The 20,153-nt window shown below is 45.5% G+C and overlaps 1 protein-coding gene across 2 annotated transcripts in view; it reads left to right on the top strand.

The window, feature by feature from the left end:
• The window catches only part of LOC147625366 (lipid phosphate phosphatase 2-like), a 35,656-nt gene that overhangs the window by 9,147 nt on the left and 6,356 nt on the right, over window positions 1-20,153 (top strand). For both annotated transcript variants that reach the window (XM_086818694.1, XM_086818695.1), the window contains exon 2: window positions 15,817-16,082. In XM_086818694.1, the coding sequence (XP_086674820.1) occupies window positions 15,817-16,082 (266 nt within the window). The remainder of the gene's footprint in view (window positions 1-15,816; window positions 16,083-20,153) is intronic.

Genomic DNA, 20,153 nt, shown 5'->3' on the forward strand with positions numbered 1-20,153 from the left:
GGTGCACGTCTGCACTAGATCGAGGCTTTTGACCGTAGAGCTTTTGCAAAGATTCGCGAGACTCTATGAACAAATGACTAACCTTGGCCACCCTTTTATAGGCTCTTGGCCAGTCATCGGGCGTCCACACTTGGGCGCCCGCCCGTCCATACTTGGGTGCCTGCCCGTCAGTCTATCCCTTGCCCAGCTCACCAATCAGCCTGCCTAGCTCCAAGCTTTCCCAAGCCTCGAAGCTAGTCTTGTGTGCGTGTTGCATACGGTAGATACACTCTGTGCACATGACATACTCCCCTTCCTGTAAGAGCTCACTCTTGAGCTCAGTAAAAATCCGGGGTAGTCCCTCTGAAGGGTAATCAATGTCTCCCATGTAGCGTCTGCAAGCCCAGCAGGGCGTGCCGTGATAGACTCAATCACGTGTCCAAGAGATAGAGATATAGAGAGAGGGGGGAGAGGAGGGAATAGAGGGATCTTGCACAGTACACCATATTGAGTGGGGAAGAGGCCCCGCCTCCTTTCAAGAATTTATTCAAGAACAATCCACGGGCACGCTGGCCAGGATCAATACAATCAATGAATACAAAACAAATAGATATGCGGATGTAGGATATCCAAGTCGATGTCGATGTCGAGGCACGAGATCTCTGATGTCGAGCACATCACGGGGATGACCCACAAGTATCTCTCACCGGGCTAGTACGAAATCTAATTTCCAAATCCAAATTGAATGCATTGAAGTCCAATGAATCCAAATTCAGATCCAAGTCGAAGTCCAGATCCAAGTCCAAGTCCAATTCCAGGTCCTAGTCCAAATTCCATGTTCATGTCCAAGTTCCATGTTCATGTCCTAGTTCCATGCCCATGTCCAAGTTCTCCATGTTCATGTCCTAGTTCCATGCCCATGTCCAAGTTCTCCATGTTCATGTCCAAGTTCTCCATGTTCATGTCCAAGTTTTATATTCCATGTCCAAGCTCTATGTCAAAGTTCATATCCAAGTCCAAGTTCATATCCAAGTTCAAATCCAAGTTCAAGTAGTTCAAGTTCCCGTGAGTAATCTCCACAACTCCTACAACCTTTTTGATGAAGAAAAGCATGGAAAAGGTCATTCTGGCAAGAAAATTGATATAAAACCTGTTTTAATGGTTTTTGGGTGATAAAAACCTCCAACTATCTTGTCGTAGTATCTAGTCCATACTATGCATAATGGAGTTGATAGTTATATAGTCTTGTGGGTTGACCACCATGAGTATATAACATGCACGTTCCTAAAAGGTGAATTTGGGCATGTTCTTGGATTCATCTAGGTATATATATAGATAAAAACATCGAAAAAGCAGTTTTTAAGATTTTTGGAGTAGTATTAGGGTTTTTGAATTTTTTGTTCGTACAGCTCCGCACATGTCCGTACAACTCCGTACACGCGTACGTATCGCCCATGCACATGCCCGTACAAGTCTAGGGTTGACCGTATATCTGAAAAGCAAGTTGGAGAAGGTGTTGATAGCGAACTCCATGATCATAATGAATGCCCCCACATACTCCATGATCTCCTTCAATCTTCAATGATCTTGTTCATGGTACTACAAGAGAAGTCCAATCCTTTTTATACTCGTAAGAGACCTTGCTTTTTGCCAAAAAGCCTTCATGCTTTTGCTTTGCCTTTTTATGTTTTGCTTTTCTCCTTTTGCCTTTACTTTTGCTCTTTTTACTTTTATTAATAAAATATTACTCAACTTGTGGTGCTTTGCTTTTTTGGCTTTAAGGCCTTGCTTTTTGGCCTTAGAGCTGCTTTTGGAGAAAGTTTCTTTTAGCTTTTTGGTTCGGCTCAGTCTCCTCTTTCCAATGGTGCCCTTGGCTCGCGGTCTACCTTGTTTGACTTTTTGCTTTTTCTTGCTTTTTGACCAAGAATGGTGCTTTTTCTTACTCAAACCTTATGGACCTGCCCCCATGTCTTCTTCCACCTATCTGGTGTCCGGGCATGGATTTAATCATGTGAAATAGAGCTAGGAGAGCCAAATAGTTACAGGTTCTCCTCAACACGATTCAAGTGAATTTAATCATGTGAAATAGAGCTAGGAGAGCCAAATAGTTACAGGTTCTCCTCAACACGATTCTTTCACTTGACCTTGTATTCCGTGAGTAGCGTATGCCGCAATTGTCTTTCACGAAATCCAAGAATCTTTTTCGGTTCGTGTGGCACAAATGTCATATCCTCGACATCTATGATTTCTTGAGGAGTAACTATCTGAGTTGTTCCACCCAGTACTTTCTTAAGTCTACTGACATGAAATACAGGATGAACTTTCACATGAGAAGGCAAATCCAATTCATATGCAACTGAACCAATCCAGCATATAACCTGAAATGGTCCGTAGTATCTAGGGGATAATTTCGGTGATTGACCTGTCCGCAAAGTCTCGGAATCTTTCGGAACTCGCAAATACACCATCGTTTCTTTAGAGAACTCTCTTCGTGAACGATGTCTATTAGAATAAAATTTGTCTTTGTCTTGAGCACTTCTAATAGATTCCTTCGCAACTTGTAACATTTCTTGCAAAAAAGTACGTGCTGCATCATGCTGAAGTCTTGAAAATCCCACGGTAACAGGTGATCTAGGTTGAAATCCGTACATAAGCATAAAAGGACCTGTACTCGTATGCTTAGTACTGTTATGTAAATTCTAACATAAGAAGATAATCCTTCCATGAACCTTGTCTTTTGGAGACATACGCATGAAGCATGTCCTCCAAAGTCTGATTCACCCTTTCAGTCTGGCCATCAGGTTGAGGATGATTGAGGAACTCAAGTTTTAAGTTGTTTTCAACTTCTTAAAAACAAGTCTCCAAAAGTCACTTGTAAACTTAAAGTCTCTGTCACTGACTATGTCTTGCGGTAAACCGTACATGTCCTTCAAAGTCTAATTCACCCTTTCAGTCTGGCTATCAGATTGAGGATGATCTGAGGAACTTAAGTTTTAAGTTGTTTTCAACTTCTCAAAAACAAGTCTCCAAAAGTCACTTGTAAACTTAGAGTCTCTATCACTAACTATGTCTTGCGGTAAACCATATAGTCTAAACAATTGCTTGATAAACTGCCTTGCTAATTGCGTAGTTGTAACAGTTTTCCGTGTAGGTAGGAATCTAGCCATCTTTGTCAAGCGGTCCACCACAACCCAAATAGAATCGTGGCCTTGATGTGTTCTTGGCAATCCGGTAATAAAATCCATGGAAATACTTTCCCATTTATTACTTGGGATTTGCAAAGGATGCAACATCCCAGCCTGTCTAAAGCGTTCAACTTTATTTGCTTGACAAATCTGACACGTGAGGATACATATTCTTTCATCTTTGGCCAATAAAAAGTGTGTTTCACTAAAGCTAATGTCTTGTGTACCTCTGGGTGTTCAGCAGAAGGGGCATCGTGAAAGAATCTTGGACCTAATGTTCGAGACATGTGATACACAAATTTTGTCATTACGGAACAGTAAACCATTCCTGCTCAGTCATTGAGTCTTGGTCTATCAATGAGCTCCCGTCCTGGATCCTCTGCCAATATGGACCAAAATAACTATCAGTCTTGCAAAGCCCTCTCAATGACCAAAATAACTATCAGTCTTGCAAAGCCCTCTCAATGACTGAAATAAGTTGGTGGAAATCTTGGTGAACGACAAAGTATTTACCTCTCTGATCCGACTAAGCGCATCTGCTACACTATCCATGGACCCCTTGCGATAACGTATTTCAAAATCAAAATCTTGCATTAACTCTATCCATTTAGCTTTCTGTCCTCTCAAATCATCCGTATCACACACATACTTGATTGATTGATGATCAATCAATACCACAAACTTGGAGTCATATAAATAATGCCTCCAAATCTTGAGAGCGTAAATGACAGTATAAAGTTCCTTCTCAAGGGTTGGCCAACGAGATTGAGTGTCGTTTAGCTTTCGACTCTCGAAAGCAACAGGTCTACCATCTTGGAATAGAGCAGCCCTTATCGCATAGTCACTCGCATTAGTCTCAAGATCATAAGGCCGACTAGGATTGGGTAGTGCTAAGGTAGGGGCTTCCTTGACTTTATCTTCCAAATCATTATTCCAAGGGATAGGTTGATTCGATTTACGTCTACGACCTTTCAACAAGTCATTCATTGGTAGTGTGAGTTGAGAGTACTCCCGCACAGATTTTCAAAGAAAAACAACAAAACCGAGAAAAGAACGAAGTTGTCTCATTATCGACCAAGCCAAAATCTTCCGAACTCGGTCATAGTTAATGCTCAACCGATCTCTTGTGACCTTGTGTCCCAAGTAAATAATTTCCGTCATAAAAAACTCACATTTACTTAATTTACAATAGAGTCGATTCTGTCTTAAAATAGTCAAGTCAATCGTGAGGTGTCTAACATAATCCTCAAGAGTACGATTGTAGACTAAATTATCGTCCAAGAATACCACCATGAACTTCCCCAAATGTTCACGAAAAAGATCGTTTATCATTTGCTGGAAAGTGGCTGGAGCATTGGTCAACCCAAAAGGTAATACAAGAAACTCGTCATGGCCATACCTAGTCCGAAAGGCGGTTCTTTCGATGTGCCTTTCATGAATTTATATCTAGTGGTAGCTAGTACGTAAATCTATCTTTGTGAAATACTTCGCTCTGACTAAACGGTCAATTAGGTCATCTGACCTAGACAGAGGATAGCGGTTCTTGATTGTCACTTTGTTTAGTCTCTTGTAATCCACGCACATTCACCAGGTGTTGTCCTTCTTTCTCCTAAGTAACACAGGCGCATCCCAAGGTGATTTACTTGGACGGAGTTGGCCCATCCTCAAATAATCTGCGAGTTGTTTAGCCAACTCATCTTCCTCAGCTTGGCTCATCTTGTAAGGCGGAATGCTAACAGGTTGAGTACTAGGGACTAGATCAATATACGATGATCCACTGTCCTTTTGGGTGGTAAGCTTGATGGCAGCTTCTTAGGAAATACATCTTGAAATGAGTCAAGTAACTTCTTTAATTCTTTGCTTTCAAACACATTATATATCCAAAATCAACGGTATTTACAAGACATCCCTGAGAGGGATGTATACAATCACCTAGGATATAATACTGGATGGTCCTATGTTCAAAAGAAAAAATATGACTAGACCAATCTATTTGTGGACCTGAAGGGTCTTAAATCACTCAATCCCTAATAGTAAGTCTACATGCTCTAGATGCATAACATAGCACTCCAGAATATCTGTGTAGTCTTGAATCCGTATCGATAGTTTCTCTATCTTTTGATTCCACACTTTCTGACGCGCAGGTAGGCGTACCTCATAGGTATGATCGCTAGGCGTTGTGTCAAGACTCAATTTTTGCACAAGTTTGTAATTAACAAAGTTGTGTGAGCTTCCGGGGTCTAGAAGAATGTGGATTCTATGGCTATTCACTTCTCCATAAACTCGGAGAAGATCGTGCAAGCCAAAAATCTTAGAATTGAATAGACAATTAGAACATGAACTAGGGCGAGAAAGTATAGTGCTTGAAGTACCTGTCAAAGACAACTAGTTGGTTGCCTTCGTCTTGGGTCCTGCGTTGGTCTTAGCATCCTTGTTCTTTAAGCTCTCGTTACGCATGTGTCCTTTTTCTTCGCAGATGAAACAATGTCCCTCCTCCTTGAGCTTCAAAGCCTTGAGGAGGCGGTTTTTCTTCGTTGGAGTCCAAGTAGAATTCTTCGAAGGTTGGTCCGAAGACTTTCCTTCTGTCGTGCTAGTTATTAGTGTGGAGAACTTTCTTTTGTGCTTGTTCCTTGCTCGGTTACGGGTTTGGTTTTGGAAGGGACCATCATATCATCATAAGTACGAGCAGAGTGATTGGCCTCGTCCAAAGTTTTGCACTTGTTATTCTTGACCTGTAAACGGTGTGAGTCCGGTAACCCTAATACGAAGAAACCCAAAAGAGTTGTAGAATCCATCTTCGTAGCTTTCATCTTCAAGTCTAAATTTTTGGAGATAGACCTCATAAGTGAGGTTCTGCGAGGTCATGGTTAAACTGGCAAATTGAGCAACTATGTCGTAGTCATCCTCTTTCTTAAGGAATTCCTTTTTTAAGACTTCTTGAAATTGTTCCTAGGTTGTTGGTTTAGGTTTGAGTTCTTTCCAGCAAAGCAAAGCTTTGCTCGAGAGGAAACTTGTTGCCAACTGAATCTTTTTGTCATCGCCATATGGATGAAACTAGAAGTGGACCTGCCACTTATGTAGCCATGTGTCCACAATCTCCTTGGTACGCTGCTTTTGCTCGTCCCCAAATTGTTCCGGAGTAATGTTGGGGCCTAAAGAACACGCCAAGGTATCCATGCTTGAGAGAGTAGACAAGGTAGTGGTCAATAAAGAGATGGAATTCTGCAAAGCCTGCATTTGCGCGGTGACCTGTGCCTGACACTCCTTGAAAGAAACCTCGAAAGTAACTTTAAACTCTTGAATATTAGATTTAGTTACGAAATCTTCGAAAAGATGCCATCAGCAGTCTCGGTAGCCGGCAAGTCTTCACGTTTGAGAATGGGTTCCATCTCCTATTGTTGGGTTAACATCGTGAAGTGGAAAACTTTGAAATTGAGAGAAAATCTTGGCTGGAAGCAAGAGATGGTGCAAGAGAGCTCGAGGAGATGTGTGGCTAGAGGCCCACTCTAGGTGTAATTCATAAGCCCCCAAAAGCGTTTGTTTTTATGGTTTGCTTTTGTGTTTTTTTCTTAAAAATAAAAAGAAAAGCAACCATGCAGCCTTCGTTTCAAAAAACCCACGTTGCCTTGGTAAAAGAAAAAAAACAAAAATGTAGCCTTGTGTGTTTTTGTTGAAAAAAAAAACCATGCGGATGGTTTTTATAAACATGATACATAAATGTAAGCAAAAAACCATGAGTTGCTTAAAAAAAAAAAACATTACTTACGTTTTAAAAACATAAGGTTTCTATAAAAAAAAACGGAAAGCAATACGATGCTAAAAAAAAGCTGGGGCTTAAAAAAAATAGCGCAGTCGGCTGCCTGCTAGCTGTCGGCTGCAGGGGGATCCTCGCTGTCACCCACGAACAGCAACGGCACCGCCTAACTTTCGATGCTTTTGCACGCCCAACAATCTAGCCGTCTGCTGCCCAACGGGTTCTTGCCATACGTCGACTGGTCTGGATGCGTGCTTGACACGCATAGGCGACATCTCCCTCTCTCTCTCTCTCTCTCTCTCTCTCTCTCTCTCTCTCTCTCTCGCTGTTCACACAGTCAACTGGTTCACATAGTCGACTGGCTCTTGCTTCTCTCCCTCTCTCTCTTTCTCTTACTAAGAACACAACCCAAATGCAGGTTCCAACGATGCAAACATAATAGCATACACTAATTCGTGAAAGAAAAACAGCAGTCATCTCGAACTCATACCTCTTTCTTTAATCTCTTTCTTCTCTACCTACCAACTTGCACACTCTTTGAGGCATGCTGTGATACCACTGTCAAGATCCCCACGGATCTCCTCGTAGAGCGCTCCTGAAACAAGACTCGAAACCTGCAAAACAAAGCCAAACAACGTGAAGGGGGTGCAGGCCTGACTCACCACCCAATGAAACCGATCCCGTCAAGTGGGAAAGACTCCGTTGGACACCCACACGCTTAATAGCACAACTTTAAAACCACAAATTTGAAATGGACAACTAAATATAACTTGAAATTTAAATGAAATGAAATGGAAAGATGGACACCAGCACTGGGGCCGGAACGGGCCGACCCCCCCCTCAATATATGATATATTTATTGGGAGTATTTAATAAATACAATGCTCCATGGATTCCAAGAACCAGATAATGTCCATGTACATATGAAAACATTACCAAACAAGTATGCTCGAAGTTGAAACTTGATGTAGAAGCTTGAAGCAGTACGACCACTAGTGTGGTCCAATCTCTACGGTCCTGTGCTTTCACTGGACTCCGCGGAGAGCGCCTCACTGGTGTTCCGAGACCACGCACAAACAGGCGCTCTCGTACTAACGCCTGGCTCTCCCGATCTCAGCACCTTTGGACCGAGGTTCTCCAATAGAGCTTGGACAACCCGGCACCGAACGGGTGTTGGCCGAGCGGGATGAATCCCTTATCAGATTTAAACATAAAATACTTTATTGAAATCTGAAATTCACTTACTTGTAGATGGTTGATAGAAAACCAATACTCGTGGTATGATGAAGCCACCCTTGATGAAGAAACAGTTGCCTCGTGGTGAACCACCAAGACAAGTATCACCACAAAAGACCACAGCCACCTGCTGTGAAAGAAGGAGAACCCACTTGGAGGAGAGGCCTGGCTGTAGTGTGGAGAGAAGATGGCGTGGAGGAGCAGCCGGCGGTATCCTTCTATTGATGGTGGCTGCTGTGTAGAGGAGGAGAAGGAGGAAACGTGCAGAACCCACTGGTAATGGATGCCTACAGAGGAAAAGACAGCCGCCAGTAGGAATGCTTCCACCTGTAGGAGCAGTACGCTGAGGTTCTTGCAGATTTGCTGCCACCTGTAGGAGCAGCACGCTGAGGTTCTTGCAGGTTTGCTGTCACCTGTAGGAGCAGAGATCAAAGCCCGTTGAAAGAGGGTACACAGCAGCCTGCGCAGCCACCTGAGGAACAGTAATTAGCCTGGCTGCAGCCACCTGGTGAATGCAGTCGATAGGGCAACCAGCCGCCTGGGAGAAGCAAACGTAGGAGGGATGTAGGGCAGCCAGCCGCCTGGGAGAGAACAAGCGCAGCCTGTTGTGTATGGAAAACAGTCGCCTGAGGGAGAGAAGGCGCAAGTTGGTGAATAATCGCTTGAAGGATGGAAGCGATTGATCATCTACGCTTGATGGAGGAAGCCTTTTTTAATAAAATTTAAAGTGAAGTTTACTTTGGTGATTCCCACGTTTGCATGTGGGTGGGGAGTATGGGTAGGTGACCATGCCCACCCCCACACTCACTTAAGTGGGGCTCCCCACCTTGGCCCCTAAGTGGGTGCCCAAAGGGGGTGCCCACATTTAAGTGAATGTGAACACTCAACCTTATAAAATAAAAGGTTAGAATTTGAAACATTAAAACAACATGTGCGACATACTTACCACCTGTTCACATGCACCAAAACTCGTCAGAATACAGAGCAGACTTCACGACTCATTGGCAGGCGTCCCCGCTCAGTAAGTAACACGTCAAGCAGGCAAACACACAAATACATGTCATGCGAAAACAGTTTCAAGCATGCAAATCATGTGTGCATGTGCAAATAGTAACATGGACATATCTCCCGTTCATGGAACAAGTACAAAATATCTGTTGGCACAAAACTGGCATGACATAAAAACATAAAAACCTGGTCTTCCTATGGAGTGACAGTCCCATAGGTAAGACACAGTTCCAGGCACGAGTCTCCCTATGGTGTGATAGTCCCATAGGCAAAACACAGCACGAATACTGGCTCTTCCATGGCGTGACAGTCCCATGGGTCGAACACAGTCCAGGTCATACACGGATGGCACGAGTCTGGCTCCCGTCCATACGACACCATCCTGCTAACACACGGGTGGCACCAGTCTGGCTCCCGACCATGTCAGCAAAATACTGGCCTCTTCACATGAGACACCGGCCTGGCCTCAAGTGAACGAGACGCAAAAACTGGAGATGGACCAAATGGTCGGCCAATTGGTGACGTCCCATACCGCCACGAAGTTACCCTTGCGGGCTTCGAGATTGATGCCAGCCTCGGCTACATGAAGCGGGTGCACGTCTGCACTAGATCCAGGCTCCTGATTGTAGAGCTTTCGCGAAGACTCGCGAGACTTTATGAACAATTGACTAACCTTGGCCACCCTTTTATAGGCTCTTGGCCGGTCATTGGGCGTCCACACTTGGGCACCCGCTCGTCAGTCTATCCCTAGCCCAGCTTGCCAATCAGCCTACCTAGCTCCAAGCTTCCCCAAGCCTCGAAGCTAGTCTTGTGTGCGTGTTGCACACGGTAGATACACTCTGTGCACATGACACCAGACTAAAAAAATATCTCTTAGAAGGTGGGCGCTTGGCTTTTACTGACTTTGTGGGCCACAAACTGTTGCGCATGTTCATGAATCCATGCCCAAATAATAATATGTTGAGCCAAACTTTAATGATGTTTGAACACATTGACTTATACACCATAGAAGTCACATAAATGATTAGAATCCCGTGACACTTATGCTTTGTGACCATCTTTCAGGCCTATCCATGTCAGTGAATACTTCAGCTTAGTCCTCCTTATGTGGAAAATCTCCGTTCTCACCTTGGTTCGGTTCTATGTGTGGGAACGTTGATCAAAGCTGGTGAAGGGACCAAATGGTGACATCCAATTGTCCACAACTGTGTAAGTGTGGTATGACGAGCATACTCCTCAAGTGTAGCAGATCCACTGCCAATTTGTAGCCAGCAGGCACCGTTCATACTTGCAAATGTCTAGGCTGATGACAAGTTTCCTGGAGGCCAGCCTCCACGAGGTCTCAATGTGTCATAGAGAGAGACATTGGGAGTCTGTCCTCCCTAGGGCACTTCATGCGAGGGGGGTGCAGCGAGGGTCCAAAAGAGCTCATCTTTAGAGAAGGGGAGATCCAACGACATCAGGAGGGAATCTGAAGCACAAGTCTAAATGTGATGCCATACCCTTTGGCGGGCCGCCTCGCACTGGGGAGAGTTTGGCTTAGTAGAGAGCAGGGTGTGGTAAAATTGTGAGGCGACATCTTGAATCTCAAGGTGGGGGGGCGATGGGGGGGTGGTGGGTGCGATTGTTCCATTTGGTCGTGGTAATGCCCTCTTGACGGAAGTGTGACCTCCTCACATGGAGCCGGACGCTTACGGTTGATGGCGAAATCCAGGGGTGACGATAACTGTATACGTGTTAGTACGCACATTGGCTATGCCGAATCCGGAGACGAGCGTGTGGTCTAGCATGGCAGGGAGTGGCGGAAGCCAGCGGAGATTGCCTGTCAGAGGATTCCACATGGCCATGAACTGGGTTTCCGGATCCTCCCCTGTCCCTGTAAGCAACAAAAGCCCGGAATCTGCTGCTACCACGAACAGAGTTGTCTTTCGTGGGAGGCGGTAAAGGAACCTGTCGCCAGCGCATCATTCCATGTCCTGGTTCCAAGTCCAAGCTACTACCTTATCTGCACCCTGATGCTCCAATTTCTGGTTCTTATCTGGCTCATAGTCTTTATCTGGCTGCCTCTTCTGGATCAGCACCTGAGAATTGTCCATGGCATTGATCATGCACATGACATCCCCCTCTGCTAAACTTGATGACAGGATTCCAATCTGCTCTTGGATGACTGTCATCATCCCAATCCTTTCCCGAAGTCCCTCTGTCATCCATCCATCCGTAGCAACCCTTTTTCTCTGAAAGCTCGGCCTGGTCTCAAAAACCATTGTGTCTCAGACTAAGATCTATGCATCTATTCCATCTAGTCCACAATCCATTCCTGCCCTGACTCTGAACACTGTCGTGGTCTTCATTCCTTGAGTCTGGCACTCTCACATCACCCTTGGAGGGTAATCCTCCCTTGGGACCGTTGCCCGAGAACCTATCTGGCTCACAAGACTGCCATCCCCTCTGGCTCTGTGGAACACCACCAACAAACCTCCTGGGAGCTCTTCCCGATTCTGTGTTCCTTGCCTTGGGCTTCGTATCCGTGTACTTTCCTGTACCTTGGACCTGTACACCATCATATGGGACTGATTCAGTGTTTAGCTTTGCTGAGCCTGATGCTCTGATACCAATGTAACACGCGGAAGCTCGGGGGTCTTCTTTCAGCTCTAAACACTCCTGGAAACATACTGATGCAAAACGCAGATATGGAGAGAGAGTAGAGAGAGAGATATGCTGGAAATTCAGTATATTGATATCGTACAAAAGGTACTTAGTCCATAGCCCTAGGCTGTCTTCATAAAAGGTGGTAAACACCCAAAATCTGGTCCTACTATAGGACCCCTAAAGACCCAATCCCTAGTGGATTGAATGAGTCTAACAATGAGCTACCTACGCCTTTTATAGCTCCTTTATTTTCCTTGGAGAATTGGCCGACTGCTGGTCGGCCAACAGTCTTGGCCCTTTATCCATAATATCTAGCGCTGCGTCATTGTATTCAGAAATCCAAGCGTCCCGCCTGCCGTGCCCTCTTCTAGCGCGAACCACACCTCCTCACATGGAGCCAGACTCTTACGGTTGATGGCGAAATCCAGGGGTGACGATAACTGTATACGCGTTGGTACGCACGTTGGCTATGCCAAATCCAGAGACGAGCGTGCGGTCTAGCATGGGAGGGAGTGGTGGAAGCCGGCGGAGATTGCCTGTCAGAGGATTCCACATGGCCATGAACTGGGCTTTCGGATCCTCCCCTATCCATGTAAGCAACAAAAGCCGGGAATCTGCTACCACCACTCGAACAGAGTTGTCTTTCGTGGGAGGTGGTAAAGGAACCTGTCGCCAGCGCATCATTCCATGTCCTGGCTCCAAGTCCAAGCTACTACCTTATCTGCACCTTGATGCTCCAATTTCTGGTTCTTATCTGGTTCATAGTCTTTATCTGGTTGCCTCTTCTGGATCAGCACCTGAGAATTGTCCATGGCATTGATCATGCACATGACATCGGCTTTCGAAGGGGAATAGTGGCTGCTGGTGTGAGGGTGGAGCCGCTCTAGGTATGCTTGGATGCAGGTCGACAGGTGCCCTCCTAGCCTATTGTCTGGTAGCTCCATGTATGGTTGGATGCGGATTGAGAGGTGCCTCCACTCATCCATAGCTTGCTGTTGGGTTACCTCTGACGCGATTTGCTCTTGGTGGAGGTGTCTGTATACTCCCTCCTTAGCTATGAAACTAAGGTGGAAGTAAATAAAGAGATGAAGTCTCCTCCGCCTCGGAAGAAGACTAAGGAGCTCCATCCTAGGCATCGCCTAGGAAGTATGGATGGTCCCTGTGACCTAACGATTGCCCACCAATTGGGAGTGGTATATAGTCTGATCCTGGAGGGTGCAGGCCATGGTCTCATCATTTCACATTCCTCGGAGCCACACTCCAGGGGAAGGAGAAAACAACCGCTCCAACATCGATAGGGTGTGGGAAATGGTACATGATTGCAAACCAAAAGGGACGCATGATCCTCGGAGAAGTCTCTTGCCTCCATGGAAGGCTTCGGTAGAAGGCTTAGTCCACTGGGAGCCCCATAAAGAGGGAAGGGCCCCCTGTGGGCTTGGAGGGGGGAGGGGGTGGGAGTTGGGATGGAGGCGGCTGCCCAGTGGTAGGAGAAGCATCCAGAGGAGGAGATTGAGGAGGCTATGGAGCGGGGTGAGGTTGATATGGAAAGAGAGTGCTCCCATTTTTAGTTTTGAGGTTTCAATGCTCTAGAATGGAAAGAGTAAGCTCCAAATGGCAAGTGTGAGGTGAAATGACAAGTGTAGAGACGGGGCAAAAGGACGAAAGGACTAGATGAGATCAGAGAAAAACACCACAACATCTAATGGGTGAGTTAGTGTATATATGATGGTGAGTGAAAATATGTACAAGAGGCCCTCTGATGTGAGGAGAATATGAGTAGAAGACCGGTGCAAAAGCAAAAGTCGATGTCAGTCGATGATGAAGGGTCGCATCGATGTGAGGCAAAGGCACTCCGTGAGGTGGTCTGTGTGAGTCCCATAGTAGTTAGGAAACACGTTTCCTATAGGGAAGGAAACTTGGAAACATTTCCGAAACGCTTCCTTGTAGGAAACACGTTTTTTTCAAGCAAATTTTCGACATTTTTTTTTTCCCAAATCTAACAACGAAATCTATGCGACTCTTTTGATAAAGTTTTTTATGTAGTTACTAGTATCATGTATGGTTTTTTTTGTGGCATGGAATGATGGATGATTGGATCATAGACAGTGGACCATGGTCTATGAATCATGATCATTTGACATTGATGATGGATGATAATATGGTTTTTGTTATTTGTGATTCAAAGACTGGAGGCTTCAAATAGATGTTTCCATGTATTCTATCTATTTAGTCATACTTTTACATATTCTATACTATATATATTTGAAATTTTGTACATGCAAAAACCTATACGTAGGAAACTTTGGGTTGATTTTACGAAACCTGTTTGAAACTTTAAGGAAACCCATTTCAAACAACCCCCTAACTACTATGTCTGTGTCGAAGGCTTTTGTCACTGGATGTAGAGGCACTCCAAGGTGGTAGTGGGCAACGGAAGGTGAACTGATGCTGAAGTGATGATGATGTCAATGATGATGCAGACTCTGGTGATAGGGTGCTGCGGTACCTGAATGGTAATGAAGAGCAGAGAGGGCTGCCGTCTCGAGTGGTGCAAGCTCTGGTGACGAGGGTGCTGCAATACCTGAGTGGTGGTGAGGAGCAGAGAGGGCTGCCGTTCCAAATGGTGAGAGATGGCGAGCAGAGAGTGGGCTGCTGTCCCAAGGTTTGTAGAAGAAAAACGATGATAAACTGTAGCAGAGAATGGGCTGTTGTCCCAAGGTAAGTACTGATGATAAAACAGAGGTGCTGTACTGTGTAGCAGAGAGGGCTGCTATCCCATGAACTAAGATAAAAATGCTGAGGTGATGTATGTAGCAGAGAGGGCTGCTGTCCCATGAGCTGAAGATAAAAATGCTGATGTGTTGTGTGTAGCAAAGAGGGCTGCTGTCCCATAAGCTGAGGTAAAACGATGGTATGCTCTATTGTAGCAGAGAGGGATGCTGTCCCATGAGCTGATATGAAACGCTGATGTGCTGGAGCTGACAGGCGAGGATGATGAAGTAGATGCAGTGCAGGTGCTGGCAGCAGCAGATTATGTGGTATTAGTTGTGTCAATGAAGTGGTACACTGTGCTGAATGATGAGGCTCTCCTATATATAGTGAGTGGGGCTGCTGGTCGGCCAGCAGCAAGACCCACAAAATCCAAAATAAAACAAATAAAATCCAGAATAATCCCCTTTTTAGGGCTGGATAAATACCATTTCACACAACTTGTTCTATTATAGATGTCACATGTCCCATTCTAGATGTTACATGTCCTTATTTGAGAGGTGATTCTTCGAAAGAGAGGCTGAAGAGGGGGGCACGGGGGGCTGAAGGCTGGCGGGGCGGAGGAGGAGGAAAGGAGGCAGGCTGAAGGAACAGGAGGCGGGGCGGAGCAAGGAGGCGAGCAGCAGAACCTGGAGAAGGGCGGTGGAACGGGGGAGCAGCGGTGGCTGGCATAGAGGAGGGGAAGGGGGAAAACGAAAGAGAGGCTGAAGAGGGGGGCATGGGGGGCTGAAGGCTGGCGGGGCGGAGGAGGAAAGGAGGCAGGCTGAAGGAACAGGAGGCGGGGCGGAGCAAGGAGGCGAGCAGCGGAACCTGGAGAAGGGCGGTGGAACGGGGGAGCAGCGGTGGCTGGCATAGAGGAGGGAAAGGGCGCGCATTGAGGTGGCAAGGGTAGCCAGGGGGCGTGCAGGAGCATGGGGGGGGCAGGAAGGCATGGATGGCCCCGCCCGCGTGCACGTTGGGGGGGGGTGGCATATTGGTGCAGGGGGAGCTCCACGACCTAGCAGCTATATGGAACTTATGTACGTTGTGCTGAGGATAGGGGTGAACACACTCACAGTAGATGGTTCAAGTGTGCATAATGTAAATCTTACCATTTAGTGCATCGTGATTATCATGGTTAATATCCTGCTTTTTTCGGGTTCCTTTGCATGTTTGGAGGGCCTTTTTTACAAGCATGGAGTTTCTACCTTTGTGACATTACTATGCTTATGATCAATTTTGGTGCTGGTTTTGCAGGAAACTGTGAATCAGACTCTGCCTTTCCCATGGAGACGAGAGGAACTGTGGAGGTCCTTGGGGCTGAAGTAATTAGCACTTTAAGAGGAGCCACATACAAACTATTCAGATTTCACCTCCATGATTGGCTTGCTATATTTGCTCTTGCTATTCTTGATGGGGTTTTGAACATAATCAATCCTTTCTACCGTTTTGTGGGGAAGACAATGATAGGGGACTACATGTTTCCATTAAAGCCAAATACAATCCCTTTTGAAGCAGTACCGGTAGGTCTCTGTCTCCTGTAGCATCCCTCTTTCATTAAATGATTGGCATTTTTGCCTTCTGTTGAGTTCTGCATCAAATACAATCCCTTTTGAAGCATTACTGGTAGGTCTTGGTCTCCTTTACCATCCCTCTTTGATTAAATGATTGGCATTCTTGCTTTATGTTGAGTTATGTTGAGCTGTATGCATGGATAAAAGAAATTTGGGGTTAGCTTGTCAAAAGATTTGTGAAAGTCTCTTGACCAGGGCGGTCTAGCGTGAGAGAGAACATTTGCGCCAAAGGAACAGTATTAGGTTCAGCCCTCTAGATAACACAATACATATATCACTGTAAGGCTTCCTATTCCAGTAGATGTCAGTAGTTGAGAGAGGACCATGCTTTCTTGGTCGAAGATTTTTGACAGCACAAGAGCTTAGCAAGATGTTGATTTTTTTAGCAGATCCAATGTGATTCTTTTTAAATATGTAAGTGTTATTCATTTCAGCAATATGCGATACCTTAAGTTGAGAGTGTCATCAAGTCTTGTGCTCTCTCTCTCTCTCTCTCTCTCTGGTGTGATGTACTGTCTTCGTCTTGGCATGTAGCCTCACCTAAGTCTCCCAGTGGTGATACATCTCTAGCAAGAAAAGAACTTCCCATCTCTGAGAATCAATGGAATCTCCCTGGTATATTTCATATGATGGCCATCTAAACAAGTAGAGCTCCACTTTCTCTATATCCCCTACTGTGCATAATCTGCAGATGCACTTCTTCCATGGTATACCCTTTGCTCTCCCCGTCTCAGTCTGAAGGCGACGGGAGGATACTCTCAATTGGCCAATGTCTATCTTTGCAGGGCGTGAGACACATGCCAGTGGAGATAAGTAGCACGCTCAGTGATAAACCCATCCTCAGTGATTCACAAAAACTGCTCTATAGAACTGGAGTTTTGTGGGGGCCACTGGCAGGGACAGTCATGTCCGATCTGTATGAAGTTGAGTCAGGTCTAGGCAGATGATATGGTTGATCTTTTGAAGCGAGAGCTCAAAGAGAGAGGCGTCCAAGCTGTACTTAAAGGGTGGGAGAGGTCCATCTAAAGACCATGTGAATCAAACCCACTGTGATGACGCAGGAATACCAAGAGGTGCTCTACCGCTCGTGTGCAAGTCTGAAGGACTGAAGTGCCAATCTCAGGAGACAATCTCTATGAAGAGTGTACACGGTTTACGTAGGTGACAGCCTGAAACATTGCATCTAGGACCAAGTGTGCTGCCCCAAACTCAGCCAAGACAATCCCATGTGGGACTGAAGGCTTACTCCTGATCATACATGAGTATCATTTATTTCTTTGGCCCTCACCCGGGGGACAGCTAGCATTCCAAGAGGAGCGCGTTGTTGGGAGCCCTCACCGACACAGCAGCAGTATACATCCCGTGCTAGATGTATTGTCCATCTGCACACGTGGTGTCACGAGAGAGAACAGATTCTTCAGAGAGGTAGACGTCCCGAGATCTGGACTTTTGAGAGCAAAAGGACACCGAATCTCTCTCTTCTTCTCTCTCCTTTGTGTCTTAATCATAAGTAATTAGCTTCAATGTTCTTAAGTATGCTTAGGGCTGTGGATCAGCACAGCAAGGCTTCCGCACATGCAACATTGGTATCAGAGCATTTAGGCTCAGACCACCAAGCTATGTCCCAAGGAAGGTGCACAGTTCCAGCAGGAAGGATGTAGCAGGGCAGGGTGCAAACAGGAGAAGCTAGAGGATGCAGTCCTTGAGGGTAGGTACGCAGACCCAGTACCTCCGTAAGCTCTCAAAGGCCTAGCAACATGCATGATTAGTTCCGGCAGGTGACCCACCGTTGTGTCCAGGTTAAGGGAAAGCAGGCATGGGGACAATAGTGAATAGATGCTCAGTTCTTCATCAAATGTTGCATAGAAACATGTTTCTTACTTGGTGGAAACGTACGAAACGTTTCGTACTATATGAAACGGGTTTTTTTTTCAGCTCGATTTTAATAATTCCCTAGACCACATTTTCTATTATTTCGTACGTTTTTTTCGTGCACGTTTTCCAAAGGTGGTTCCCTGCATGTTTCTTGACGGTATGTGCACCAGTTGGCCAGTGATATTGCGCCTGTGAAATCCCCGTGTGCTCCTTGGTGTCCTTGGGCCCTGCGGAGGTCTATTCGAGGGGTAATTTTCTTTTGTGCTTTATGTACGTTTTTTCTGCAAAGCTCACAGAGAAGCACGCTTTTTACTCTGTGCTCAATATTTCTTGCATATCTTCCTCCCCTTGCTCTATTGAGGCCCAAGACTATCTGCCTTGGGCAATATAGAGTGAATTTGGAGCGGTTTTTACAAGGGCAGCTTGATTGGGTGAGCCATGTATTTTGAGTTGTATCTAGCATGGTGAACTTTGTGTGGTCTTTTATAAGTTATGTCATAGGGCTAAATACATTTTTTTTGGTATATTCCAAGTTAAAAATATACATATTTTTTCTATTTTGTTTAAAACCTTTTTGGACCCGTTTCTTACCTTTTAAGAAACGTTTCAAAATGTACGAAAATTATTTCATACTTGCCGTTTCAGAAACGCCCGGCAACACTGTGGAGGACACACTCTTCTTGGGTTGCAAGCCCTGTTTGAGGGTCTAGACGATCTCAGATGGACGTGGGAGTTGTGCAAAGTTTCTATGGGACACTATGTTTCAGTCTAATATGGTCCTAGTGAGATGATATGGTCGGTTGGTAATTGTGGACCAAGTCTTGGGTTGGCTAATGTGGCCAAACCCATGTCAATGCCATCCCTGGGTACTATATATCTAGTTTGCCAATCTTAGTTTATCATCGAGTTGAAGCACTCTTATAAGCAAGACATCCTCCATCCAGAGTCTATCTAGATCGCCATCAAAGCTCCTTACTTTGATCGGAGGTGGATGCCATTAGTTTGTAATCAAGTTTGCAAGTAGTAATATTGTTTACTCTCCAGTTCTTTCTGAAATTCAATGCTTTGTATTGTGTTGATCTTGCTTTCGCTATTACACCAACACCCACAAGTTTTTGGAATGTTTCCAAAATTTAACCTCTACACCAACGAAAATTTGGAGTTTTTGCTTTGCAGTTTCTAATTTGTGCAAACATAGGTCCTTTGCCTTGGCCTCCAAGCCTAAAATGATAGCCAAACTATCAATTGCTTGGCAACGTTGACACAAAAGGGCAAATCTTCATTGGCATATCACCGGGAAGTTTGTATATAAATCCTATGGTGTGTGGGTCATGGGTTCTCTTCTCGAGTAGTCCCCCAAAATTGATTGTAATAATTGTTGTGCAAGTGTGTGTCTTTCATGTGTTCTCTTTGTAATGTCTTGTTGTTATAAAAGGCCTCGTTTCCATGTCATACCTTTCTTAGAGCAAGGGGGGTGTCTTGGTAAGTTGATGTAGGCTGCCATGTGTGGTCAAGCTCTGCTATCAAGCGCACCCAGCACATCTCATTATGCAGTGCCCAAGGGGCAATCTCCATATATGATTCTAGATGAGGACATATGGGAGCTCTCCAGGGAGGGAGATGTTATCATACTTGGGGACTTTAATGCTCGAACGGCTCAGTACCAGACCTCCTTCTTTGACACTTCGGAGGAGATGTTGAGAGAGATAGATGTGGAGGAGATGTGTTTGACTCGGAGATCACACGATGAGGTGGAGTGTACTGAGTATGGGAGACTTGGAGATGGGGACAGCACATGGGCTGGCCATTTTAAATGGCCTAGAGAGGTATCCACTTGCCAGTGGCTTTACTTGCTTTCCACACAGACATGGGGCCAGCACAGTGGATTATGTTCTAGCCTCGCCTACCTTCATCCCGAGTATCTTGGATTTTGTGATTGGCCCCAGGCCCATCGGAGTTACGGTGGATCATGCACTTCTCTCCTTTACGGTGGATTTCCACTACAGTACCCGCCAGGTTGGGCAGTCCTCCTATCACCCGAGATATACCTTCTGTAGAGAGACTGATGGAGTATACACCGCAGAGATCTACAGCTTGTTGAGTGCAGAGGATCCACAGAGGCCATTAGCAGAGCTCACACAGATC

This window comes from Cibotium barometz, chromosome 24, assembly GCF_041138505.1.
Source record: "Cibotium barometz isolate CiBa-2024 chromosome 24, ASM4113850v1, whole genome shotgun sequence".
NCBI classification, from domain to species: Eukaryota; Viridiplantae; Streptophyta; class Polypodiopsida; order Cyatheales; family Cibotiaceae; genus Cibotium; species Cibotium barometz.